At 39.2% G+C, this 13,017-nt stretch overlaps 1 protein-coding gene across 3 annotated transcripts in view; it reads left to right on the top strand.

Annotated features, from left to right (window-relative positions):
• The first annotated feature begins 2,264 nt into the window (after positions 1–2,264).
• Positions 2,265–13,017, top strand: part of wwox (WW domain containing oxidoreductase) — a 128,586-nt gene continuing 117,833 nt past the window's right edge. For 2 of the 3 annotated variants that reach the window (XM_044192920.1, XM_044192922.1), the window contains exons 1-5: positions 2,266–2,515; positions 3,375–3,439; positions 3,745–3,802; positions 3,939–4,108; positions 12,776–12,882. In XM_044192920.1, the coding sequence (XP_044048855.1) occupies positions 2,409–2,515; positions 3,375–3,439; positions 3,745–3,802; positions 3,939–4,108; positions 12,776–12,882 (507 nt within the window). In that variant the 5' untranslated portion in view covers positions 2,266–2,408. Of the gene's footprint in view, positions 2,516–3,374; positions 3,440–3,744; positions 3,803–3,938; positions 4,109–12,775; positions 12,883–13,017 lie in introns of all 3 variants that reach the window. The other variant, XM_044192919.1, reaches the window with a different exon arrangement.

Here is a 13,017-nt window from a genome sequence, read left to right as displayed (position 1 = left end):
CTGATGGCACATGTGCACACACATCCACCCCTATGTGTAGATCGTTGTTTGGGTGGAGAACCACCAAGAGAATCATATCAGTAACAATAGGTCCACATCTGCCCATTTGAGTGGTGTTCAGATTGGTCTGGACAGATGTTGGCAATGTCTTTTTGATTGCAATATCTGTCTGTAAACATCAAGACATTGGAGTCTTGGAATTGAATTGAGAGCCATGTAGGCATCAGTGCTTATAGTAAATCCAAGCCCAGACACAAACCAACCTCTGTATGCACCTCATCTTAAGGACACTCACAACTCATGGTCAATGACTGGATGAGCAGCTGGCCTTTCCTTCTGCGTGTCCCGGATTGCCACTGCAATGGTTGTCTACTTAAGCTCCAAAAACCTAGCCTAAAGTGTGAGGGAGTTCAGTTCTACATCCAGGTCCAGTGTTTTTCCAGTTAATCACATCGTCTTAAGCTCTGCACCATTTGCGCTGTCTGAAACATCATACATTCTTGTGACTATGCCATCATGATGAGGTCATCTAGATAACAGAAGATTCTCATGCTTTAGTGCATCAGCAACTTGACCGCTGCTCCACATTGTTGGAGAGGTAGGGAGTAGCCAAGGGGTGCTCATACGCCATTCTCTGAAAGGCACACTGGAGCTGGAGGAATTCTCAGCCTGTTTGCAATAAGTAAAATGAAAGTAAGTATTTTTGCAGTCAGTTATACTAAACCAGTTGCCTGGTTGAACAAGTGTCAGCAGACTCTTCAAAGTCAGCATACAGTACAGCATGCATGTGTCTCATATTTCAAGTTTCCTTGGAAGCCATGAAATAGCCAGAATAGTGACCACTTTGCAGTCATAACAGAAACTGCTAACTTAAAAGCAGTAGTTGAATCCCTACACTAGCAAACAGGAGTGGCACAAGTGGAACTCAAGAAAGTAGCCCAGTGTGCAGAGCAGCTACTCTCTGAGTACATAACAATGCTGCCACTCTTGATCATTTGTGAGGGGGCAGCATGCTATAACGCAGAGAATGGATAAAGCTTCTTTGTATTTGCTTATGTGGCCCTCACTTCTGCAACTTTCTGCTTTACAACCACACTAAACTCCAAAAGGGCATCGGATTTTTATGCCATATGTCAGCTACATGGCTATCAATTTCTTTGGTTAGGTATTATTAATATCAGGTACAACATCAGTGGTTTATCAGGCCGATTAATAGTAATTAAGCAAATTCAGTTCAATTCAATGCAAAAAACTTTATTCTTCCCTCAAGGGGTAATTTAAGGAAAGGTCGTTTTGCAAAGACATACAGACACAAAATATTTTCTCATACACATAAAAGATACAAAAAATGTATATAACATTGTATAAACATATGAAAGAATGATTTAAAAGGCCTTTTCGCATAGTAGGAAAAGCACACATGTTTTCTATTAACATTAATAATGGCTTCTTTGTCCCATGTGTCCCATGACAGTGTGGTAGTAAGCCAGCATGCACACCAGGACTCAGAAATCAGCTAAATGGAATTCAGCCATCATTAATTTAGTTATTTACACCTGTGCTTTTCCTACTGTGACATGTCAAAATATCTTCCATGAAAACATTGTTTGAATACAGGTTGTCACAGTTTAAGTACATAGAAAAGATATAGACCAGTGGCTCATCTTCCCCTTCTTTCTACTCTACTCATTGGCAGTCAAGTGTGTGAGAGTTATACTGTTAGTCAATTTCCAGGGATGGTAGCCGGCTGGAGGCATCAGTGTGCTATTTGTATATTTCTGTTATCAATTTCAAAATAAATATCTTTTGTTTATTGTTTTGTATTTATTTATTTATTTTTTTTACAGGTGCCTTGTTCCCTAATAATTGTGCAGCCATCACCTGGAAACATGGACTCAGCAGACAGGCAGGACACAGGTAACCAAACAGGTTAACAGGCAGGCAAAGTAGCAGGAACAAGGGAACGCTGCTGCGCCCTGTTCATTGGCTTTTATTTGGTGATCTAGTGGTGGTCATTATTTCTGGGTGTTGAGTTGGTGGTGGGGAGTCCTGATGGATTTAGGGCCAGACCAGTTCAGACTGACTTTAGTCCAGTCCTGTACTGTAACATTAAAATAGTCTATAAGGCATAGGTATGCTATGAAGATAGACTTAAATGTATATATCTTTTAAATAATAACGAAAGTTTAAATACTCAAAAAGGACACTGACTTTGCTGGGGCAACAGCCGCACGTTTTTTCAGCCTCAAATTCCCAAAAGGCAATTCGGCTGTCGTCACCGTGTTGTTGCGGAAGTGCCGGGTAACGCTGTGTAGGTAATTCTCTGACTGTTGGATTCATTCTTCAGAGCAGATATTTCTCACTGGTTTTGTGTTGTAGCGCCATCGTTTACGTGAAAAACGTGAGTTATGGCAGCTCTAAAATACGCAGGTATGGACGATACAGATAGTGACGATGAGTTACCTCCCGGATGGGAAGAGAGATCTACGAAAGATGGTTGGGTCTACTATGCAAAGTAAGTGAATTCCCTCTAGTAACGTTAACTGTCAACACCAATATGTCTGTATTTAGGTGTTTAGCTTCAGCCCCGTTCACACCCAAAGGATCATATTGGTATTATCTGTCTGTGGCTAACACAGTGTGCTAGCTATACGTTTGAATAAGCCCTGATATCTGAATAGGTAGCGTTAATTATAAAGTCTGCATTGCTCACGTTAAGGCATAATTGGTGCTACAAAGATATTTAATATGAAATGTCTTGACAAGACTGTAACCGTGGTATCGCGAGTCCTACTGTTGTTGCAGTAGTATGCAGTAGCTGCAGTACTGAAGCTCAGAGGTTGTGAAATGAGAGGTATAACTTAATGACAGTTACTCTCTGAAAATATAATATCCTAAAACACTCAGCAGTGATGTGACAGTTCACTAGGCTGCTCGTGGTGACAAATGAGGAAGACACAACCTGTGGTTCTTTATCTAGAAAATGTGAACTTTGGTCATTGGAGAAACAACAGTGCCAACATGGTTATCTGCTTAATGTCATCTCACTCTATACACCATGTCTTTCATTGATATGTTAGACATATTCTATGTGATGTCTAATATTGGATGTTTTGTGTGCTCACTCTATTTGTTTTCTTTTATGAATATGTGTATGTGTCACAGTGTCCATGTGTATTTGCCTGAATTGCAACATTTTTGTAGTCCTTAGGTATTGTAATATGTAAAAACATCAACCAACCAAGGCACATTAACATCACATGGATTCTGATCAATGTGTGCTGCCCCAAGTCTATAAATTAATACATGTAGTAATGTAAAGAACAAGGCTGGGTTCATTTTTCCAATCTTCTTTTGTCTTTGTGTACCAACAGCCATGATGAGATGAAGACACAGTGGGAACACCCCAAAACTGGAAAGAAAAAACGTTGTGCTGGAGGTTTGTCTTATCTGTATTTCTATCTGCTTGAGGGTCACTCACATATGGGAGCATGCTTAAAATGGCCTTGTATGCTCTCTAATGGTGTTATAACACCACCTTTACAACCTTTACAACCCTCAGATTTGACAGTTGCCTTGTTAAATGCCTTGTTTCTTGTTTTCAGTAATTTTGTTTGTGAAACATGTGCTACATAAATCATTTTTATTTTATTTTAATGCAGCTGTCACCTATGTCAACTGTATTAATTTTGTTCCTATGCATTCAGGCTATTAAAGAAAAATGATGTCTGTCTTTTCCCACAGATTTACCGTATGGTTGGGAGCAAGAAACTGATGAAAAAGGACAGATCATTTATGTTGAGTAAGTAGATTGATGATTGAACCTCTGTTTGCTTAACAGATAAAACAAATGAGCTTATTATGGTCTCACAGGATATGCAGTATAAATTTGAGATAACGTCTCTATTGTAACATCCTATTTCCTCTGTCATTTTCAGTCACATTAACAAGCGGACCACATATTTTGACCCGCGGCAGGCTTTTACAGTAGAGGATGTGGTGGTGAAGCCAAAACGATATGATGGAAATACTGCTGCACTAGAGATCCTGCAGGGTCGTGACCTCTCTGACAAGGTTGTCCTCATTACTGGAGGCAACTGTGGCATTGGTGAGTTTCATAAAATCCAAATCTGTTTTACCAATTTAATAATATTTTGTTATAGCTATGCTAGAAATCCTCAGTATGCAATAAAGTGTGTTTCCATAATGAAGCCACTAGGTGGCGATGTGGTATTACACTGTAGTAGAAGGGTACTTGACAAGAGCGTCTCTGCTCCCTGCAAGTCCCCATCTCTCCACAACCAGGCATTCATCAACATTAGCCTCCAAAATGATACACTTAGACTCAACAAATCACTCCTTAATACCAAACATGATTGTATTGAAGTTCATTAGCCGGGCTGAATTGGATGTCATTGTTAACTGTAATGAATGGTGTCCATTTGTACCCAGCAAATGCATGGCTCACTATATAATGGTCTGGAAACAAATGTATTTCCTCTTTCCTTTAGTTTAAATTGGCACAAGTAGTGGCCATTTGTTCAGCCTTGCTGCTTTGTTCGGGATAGATAATGACAGCATGCGGGAAATCAAATAAACATAAAATCATTAATTGTCTTTATATTCAAATCCTTTGTCCCAAGGAAAGTCACAGCAGTGTAATTACTGTGTGTGTATTACGAGATGCTGCAAAGCTGTAGTACATAGATTTACAGCAGCCTGGGGACTTTCACTGAACAAAGAAGCTTGTGAACTTAAATGCCTCCCTGACCTTGATGTTCTTCCATCTATCTATCTTTATCTATAAACATTTTCAAGGCTACATCATATAGAAATAATACAAATCAGAATGTTATTGTCCTTGAGAAATTCTTGTATGGTGTATGATTTCAAATAGTTGCACTATAAATAGTTACATATTATTAATAATAACGTACAGTATACAAACACAAATATATAGAATTTATAATTCTGGAATAACTACAGCCATTTCTTCTGGCTTGAAGTTGTGTAAAAGAGAATGTAGCATGTTGTCAACAGCAGAAGAATGACCCGAAACATGCACTGCGTCTTTTGTCTTCTTGTTTTAATTTTACCTTAACTTTGTCTTGACTTTGTTTGGCCTTACTGTTTGGCTATTTGTTGTTATATTGCCTTCTGGGTATTTTGCTTTTGCTTTACTTTGTCTGTCAATGCACTTTATAAACTCTGTTTTTAAAGCTGCTATATAAATAAAAGTTATTATTATTATTATTATTATTATTATTATTATTATCACGCGATGCCTGTTTTAATTTTAAAATAAATGGCTTCTCTGCCAGTCACTAGAACTCCATCACTATCTTTTGAGAAGGGAAAAGGCAAAAGCACACTGTCAACATCACAAGACATTCTCTGAGAAGCTCTGAAAGATTGCTGGAATACTGTGGATTCTGAAATAAAACAATATCATTTGGCCTTTTGATTTAAAGGTGGTGAGAAAGAGAAAATTGCAAATAGTTTTCACCACAAGAGGGCACAGGAGGTCCATGATGTTGTTGCTGTTGAGGTTTTAAAACATTAACTGCTTCACGTGAGCCTGTTTTTTCCTCAGTTAAAAAACTATATAATGAAAAAGATTATCCACATTTAAGATTTGTTGCGATGTATTTAGTAAATGAAAATCTGTTCATCTGAAAAAAAGCAGCTTTTCTCAAAACAATGCATCAAATAGCTACAACATACATTTTTATAGTGTGTGAATGCTTAATAAACCCATATTAACATAACCTTTGTTTTACACTACCACATATTAAATATGCAGCACACGTAATTAACTGTATTTTAATAGTAATTGCTACTACTCGTGTGCTCCTTTGACATTCCACTAGTGAAATGTGGTTATGCCAATTGGTTGGACCCACTTAGCATTTTAATGACATCAATAGTGTTTTAATCCAAGTGTCAAGGCTATTTCCATTTTCTTCAGTGCTTATTTCCTTCACAGGAAATGTGACATTTTTATAATTAATGGTGGGATATTATTTAATTAGCCAATTTACATTTCAGCTCTTTGATTTAGTTCTTAATGCACATGAACATGAAAAACACATATGAGTTTATTTATGCAAGAAATGTCATAGTGTCTGGTTTTGTGACCAGCCTCGATGCTCCATCGCAAAAGTGCTGGGAGGCGAGACAGTAATGCGGTTTGTCTTGCCGATGTGATCACTGCGCTCGGTTCACAACATTAGTCTTCCTCTCTCTGCTTTCTTTTGTAAATTAAAAACCAGTAGCAACCTGAATGGTGTTTTTAATTGTGATAATGGAAATGAATGATCGCAGTTTGTTTTCCCCCTATTTCTACTTCTCTCCCTTTCTCCCCCTTCTCTTTAAAGGTTTTCTTACTCTTATAGACCTGTGGTTGTACACCTGTACCTCTGCATTGATTCCTAAGCGGCTTTGACCCAGGCCTGAGCCTCCTATCCATCCCCATTACACACTCCTGCTCTGGCTCTAATTCCCCTCCTATCAACAAACTCTCAGGTTATTTACTGGCCAGGGGTGCATGGAACAGTTGTCCTTAAAGGGCCATTGTCATGATATCTCTGGCACCCACTAGGTTCAGAGGAAAAACACTTTCTTTCTTAATATAAAATGAGTGCACAACATTGTTTTTAAAGTCTACCTGACTTTAAGAGAATTGGTAACTTTACCTGACTTTAAAGCTGTTATAAGTACAGTGGTAAATTAATCAGTTGGTACTTTAATTTGGTTGGTATTTTAATTTATTTTGACACGTTAATGTATGTTGTATATGTTGTCCTGTGGTATTTGTTGTTGTCTGTAACCTTTTTTATGCTGCTATCTTGGCCAGGTCGCCCCTGTAAAAGAGTTTGCTGATCTCAACGGGTTTTACCAGGTTAAATGATGGGTTAAATAAATAAATAAATAAAAATCTAAAATCTTTGTTTATTTTTCCACACTAATCTTTAATGCGTAAGCCTTTTCCTAAAATATTCTTTTCTGTTGAGGCAAGACTATATTTGCATTGTGCTCTCCTAGCAGTCATCTTTGCCCTGTGACATCTCTTTTGGGACCCATGTGTAACTGCATATATGTGTCGCCCTACCTGGGGAGCAGCGTCACTCTCCCAGGCTTTTACAGCAGGTGCCATGTTGTCAGCATAACGTATGTTGCGGTCAGAAATAACATATTGACCCTCTGTTTCACTCAAATAAAACATTCAGGTAGGCACACCTATCCTCCATGTGCTATTTTAATCACAGTACAGTATGTCTGATGTATGACAGAAAACTGATGTTTGTTTTAATAATGTTTAATAATTGTGTTTCTATTTCTAGACAAACACAGAAATATTGATCAGCAACAACTGAATAGCAAACTTTTAAAAGTTTTTATGTTCTCACAACTTATATTATTCTACATTTGCAGTGTTTATTCTTTTTGTTTTGAATTTTAGCTTAACTTTTCTGGCCCTTCTGTACAGTGGCTTGTTACAGAGCAATGCCTGCAGTTGCAAAGCTCTACTCAATCTAAATGCATGCACTACATTCCACATGGTATTGCTGTTTAGGTGCAGGGTCAATGCTGGAATTAGAATCAGAAAAGACTCAGGCGGTCCAGACAGGGAATAGCAAGGATTTGGAATGGAGCGCTTTATAATGTTACAGTATGTCTATGCATCGTCTCTGCAGTGTTTTAGGACTTTGAATGTTATTTTTATTCATGAAAGACTAACATTGTTCTATGTTTGTGTTGATCCCAGTGTTGTGTTGGGAGGATTAAGTGTCAGGCCGGTGCTCTTCTCTCTCTGGATGGAGAGATCCCTAAGCATATTCAGTGAGTCGCAGAGCTGGGGGAGCCTCTGTGTGCAGATTAAACCCATAGCCTAGCTTTGTGGCTGATCATTAGATTGAGGCAGATTTGTTAAGCATAACTGCCATTAAATTGGCTGCAAAGCTCTGGTATTTACTGCACTGCTGTTTATGAATAAGGACCCCCTTAAAGACCCGCGCAGCGATGCGTTAAACCCGAGCCTCGGTAAGGAGGGAAATGCATTATTCATAGTAGGAGGAATTAGATGGATAAAAAGATGTTCCTGGTGAGGGTGGCATGCGGTGCCTGTGTCTCAGTGTGTGTGTGTCTCAGAGCATCTCTGAGTGGCTGCGTGTGGTTTAGATGACATCCAGACTGCATCTGTGTTTATATTCAGAAGTCTGATAGTATTTTGTGTGTGTGTGTGTGTCCGCTGGGGGAGCGGCCGGCCTGTGTCCTGCTCTGTCTCCTCTGTGTCAGCTTGTGAACTGAGCCACTGAGGAAATCGAAGGAGAGTTTTATATATTTTTTTCAACGGGCATTTCATGTCCTCTCTGATGAATGTGTTTATTGGCTACGTAATGAGAACCAGTTACGGTTAGTTAGTCAAATTATTTAACTTTATTAACCTTGGATGAAATTTGCTATGCAGACCCAAGGCATGGTGTAACATGCAAAGAGTATTATGCTGGAGGCCAGAAGGGTTCAATAATGATTACAGCTCTAATATAATAGAACTGAAGTGGTTAGAGAGACAGGATGGAATACATATATGTGCTTACAGGCTGTAGGTAAAATAAAATGAATTGGTACTTGGTTATTGTGTGTAGTCAAGTAGTTTATAGACCGAGTTTACAGTCTACGGATGATGATGGGATGAAAGTTACATGATGGGGGGGATTTCTCATGACAGTGATGAAAATAGCCCCAATGCTCAGGAGATATGTGTGCATCAGCAGGCATCTGATGTCTGTGTTTATCTTTGTGCATGTCATGTGTGTGATTTGGTGTGTGTTTATCAAGTTTACTGGCCTCTGTGTGTGTGCGTGTGAGGTAGTCAGGTAAGGCTGGCTGCAGGAGGAGCAGGGGTGACCAGTGCGACGTGAGGCTATGATGAGAGATTGTGTAGGGAGTTGGAGGTTGACACAGAGGGTCAGAGGAAGAGAAGGGGGGTGGGTGGTTACTAGATAGGGCTGCATCAATGGTCAGACAACAGTGGGGTGGGGTGGGGGGTAGGAGAGAGGCAGAAGGGGACAGGGAGGGGTAATAGAACCACTCCAGTGCTCTCGCCTGGAACAGCTCAACCTTGGGCTGTAATTACTAACCATACATCCCACTTTTGGGGTGACATCTCCCTCCTCGTGGACTAATGGAGGGGAATTAGAGGGGATCTTAAAAGTCAGAAAGAGTGGGGGGAGTTGTGCCGTTCCCCACTTCTCGGGACAAGAAATACACAGCAGCGGCAGGAACAGGTGCACTCATCACTGAGAGACTCAGGAGTTAGGCTGTGTCCGACTGTGATCACTCATTCACTGCTTTCTATACAGAAGACACTCAATAGTTTACTCTAGTAAGCTGTAAATAGATGTTTCGGACACTTCATCATCATTTTGATCATTTTCATCACTGACATGTGTAGAGTGGCACAACTGTAAAATTTGCATCTATAAAATGTGGGGTTAGTAACAGGAAATAGTGATAATACAAAAAAAAGGCGAGGAGCCATCAGATGCATTTATTATGCTAAATATATGCTCAAATACAGTCACTCAGTGGCACGAAAAAGTCTTGATGTCATTATTTTAGAGGATCACGTGCTCAATATCCTTCATCAATAGTGTAAGCATCGCATTATTCTTTTGTGTTTACAATTTTATGTTATGACAAATTGACGTCACTTCCTGCTTTTTATTTACATTTCTAGAGACACGTCAGCATTGACCTCATGAGGCAGAGCGCCAAGCTTGAAACGTGTTGCAATGGAGAGTAGCTGCCGATTGAGGCCTTTTCTTGTGATCTGCATCGCCCTCAATAAATCTACAAATTTATAAACACCAAATTAACTAAGTTTGATGCATAAATCAGGCTTGCTGCACCAAATGAAACCAGTCAGAGATACACAGACATAAATGGTGTAATTACCAGTTACATATTTATCATATTTATTCATTGCTTCAGAAATATAGCACACAACATATTTTTATGTTGTGCATTACAGTTAAAAATGCCATATAATTCATTGGGGTGGAGTGATATGTAGGCTGTTCATGATCTGTGTTGCTCTTGTGTTTCTTTTGAGCTCAAATTCAGCTCTTGTCGAAAGGGGATTGTGGGAACTCGACATGTTTACCCACAGGTCTTGTAATGATCTGAATTGACTTCTGTTTGCCCAATTGTACTACGGAGCTTATTTTAGTTAAATGCCTCTTTGGATGCAGATCAAGAGCGAGAAGGAGCAGGCAGCTCCGTTTGCCAAATAAACACGTTTACTGACGAGGCTGGTAATGATCTCATTACATTGAGCCAATACACCTGTGTACAAGGGAGATCCAGAGAGGGGCGGCGGGCCAGGGAGGACAAACAAAGCGTGAAATCACTAAATCACACTCATTATTGGGGGATATCAGTAGGACCAGGATTGTAATGTACCATGAAGAGCATTCACTGCTTAATGGACATTTTACACAATTTTTTATGCATTTTATACATTACAGTAAAACAAATTTTCAACAATAGCTGAGCCATTTACTGTATTTTTGTTATGTTGTTATTATGTTGTTGTTGTTATGTTCAGATTGAACAAGCTCACAATCATCTGCTTTAACTGGGCTGAATTATGTTATCTTCATCTCCCAGCTTTTTCAAAATGTTCTGACCATGCACAGACTCTTCTTAACATACGTGTCTATGTTTTTACCATGTTGTTGTCTGATTAGACTAAAGAACCTGAAAGATCCTTACAGCCCAGCATAACTGCATAATAGGCCTTGTGTGTGTTGTAAAACAGCTTATGGCGTCTGTCGATCCAACAGAGCAAAAGAAACCCCTGTCTGACCTCATGTCATGTTCCACCATCAGCGTACAATGCTGAAACAGGCTCTCTTTGTTGTACACCTGACCAGGAACTAATTTCAGTGCGGCCCCCTCTACCGGCAACATGGGTGAGAGGGTGGGGAGTCTCTGTTACAGCAACGGCACTCTCGTTATTTCACAATTAATGTCAAGCCCTTGTTATTTGTCATTGGAAATACATGGCATCGGTGCTGCTGCTGTTGTTGCTGCCATATTCTAATTTGTTCTCCATTATGGAAAACACCGGTGTCGATTAATTTCACTTTCATGGTTTGTACACACAACAAGTGAGTGTGAGGTGTTGTTGTTTACTAGCAGCCAGTACTCTTGTCCAATTTATAAAGGCTGAAAAAAAACTTTTTTTAAATGATGGCATGTTTGGAATCCTTTTTTTATATTTACAAATTTATGTTTAGATTATTTCTGTTATACAAATTTTGAGTATGCTATAACCTTAATACAAGACACATCCTTAGCAATTCAGAGGTTTACTCCTAGTATTTGTACTATTAATAGTGGGATTAAATTATTGTGAAAATGCAGACATTTTGTATGACACTGAGAAGTTTTTTATGACATTTGTTTCCTAAAGCCTGCTGCTCCACCTGCAAATTAAAAGCGCATATTTACTCCCAGAAACACACTGTTCGTTTTTTCTGTCACGTTGTTTTTATTTTCATTTCCATTTCCTGTGAGTGAAATGATCTCCACTCACAGCCACAGTCCCCTCCATTACACCTAATAAGGTGTCATATAATTTAATTCCATGCTTCACTTGTCAGAGAGGGCTTCCAATCTGACTCCAATTTTGAGTTTTAATAGATATTAGTCCTTAACACTCTCCTCACAATTAGGCCTCCCAGTTTTGCTCTTAATGCAAATCAGATTAAGACATATAATCTAATTACAGTTCATATTAATCTACCCTCTGACACACTCTGCCTGCTGCTCTGCCTCTCAGACCCTCTTTGCCACAATCAGTTATTGTGCCCGTCAGTTTGTCGATCAGGACACTCACACTATATAGTATATGTGTGTGTATCTGACTGTGGTTTGTATTTACTGTAGAAGGGGACTGAAAAATGTGACACTGCTTTGTGCTGTTGAACTTTTCCAAGACACACTGAAGGATAGTAAATGTCCAAGGAAATAAAAAGTTAATCTCATAAATTAATTGAACCTATGAGTTGAAATGGCCCATTTAGACTTGTAATTTAGAAATGAACTTCTCTCCCTCTATCTTCAGTTTTTGTCAGTTTTATCGTGACTACATGATTTGGATGGAACCATGAAGTAGTCTTGGACTGATAAATTCTGTGTGTATCTGTGACCCTCGTTTCATGGGAGAAACGTCCTTATCAGAGGCCCTTTGATATGCTGAAATATCACACCAAGGTTCAGTTTGAATGTCATGTCTGTTCGATTGTTCATTTGACTCCCTCTGTTATGAGCTATGTTTTCATAATTACTGCCATCACTATAGAATTACCAACATAATTAACAACCAACCTCCCTTCCTCTAACCCAGTATGAGCAGCGATACCTTCTTGAGAGCCAGCGGTCAGATCCAAAACTTTATCTAAAGAAGAGAGGAAGAAGTCTTGAACCACAATAATTCAATCAGTTTCATCACTTCAGAGAGAAATGATTAACTCCCTCTACTAGACCACTGGGTTACTCAATGAAAGAAATTATATGGAAAATTGATAGTGATTTTAACTTGCACTCCCAACCCCCACCATCACCACTCCATTAGATTCAACCCCTGAGAATCAAAGTTATCTTCAGAAAAAAACGAATCTTTGAAGCACTGCTTGCTTTCATTCTTTTTTTTCTCTTCGTGTCTTTGTCTGTCTGTCTCTCTGTCTCCCTGATCATGTCTCAGGCTTTGAGACAGCCAAGTCTTTTGCTCTTCATGGTGCCCATGTGATCCTGGCATGTCGAAACCTGTTCCGGGCCAGCAAGGCAGTTAGCCTCATACAGCAGGAGTGGGTAAGTGACAGTCGAAACTTCAAGAATCCCTCAATTTAGCTTGAAACTCTTTAAAGTATAAAATATATGTCAACAATCTCCATGAAAAGACCAAAACCAACAATGAATTGATCCTACTGACAGCAATTATCTGTA

Source organism: Siniperca chuatsi, linkage group LG4 (genome assembly GCF_020085105.1).
Source record: "Siniperca chuatsi isolate FFG_IHB_CAS linkage group LG4, ASM2008510v1, whole genome shotgun sequence".
Classification (NCBI taxonomy): Eukaryota; Metazoa; Chordata; class Actinopteri; order Centrarchiformes; family Sinipercidae; genus Siniperca; species Siniperca chuatsi.
This window is presented reverse-complemented; position numbering and strand designations above follow the sequence as displayed.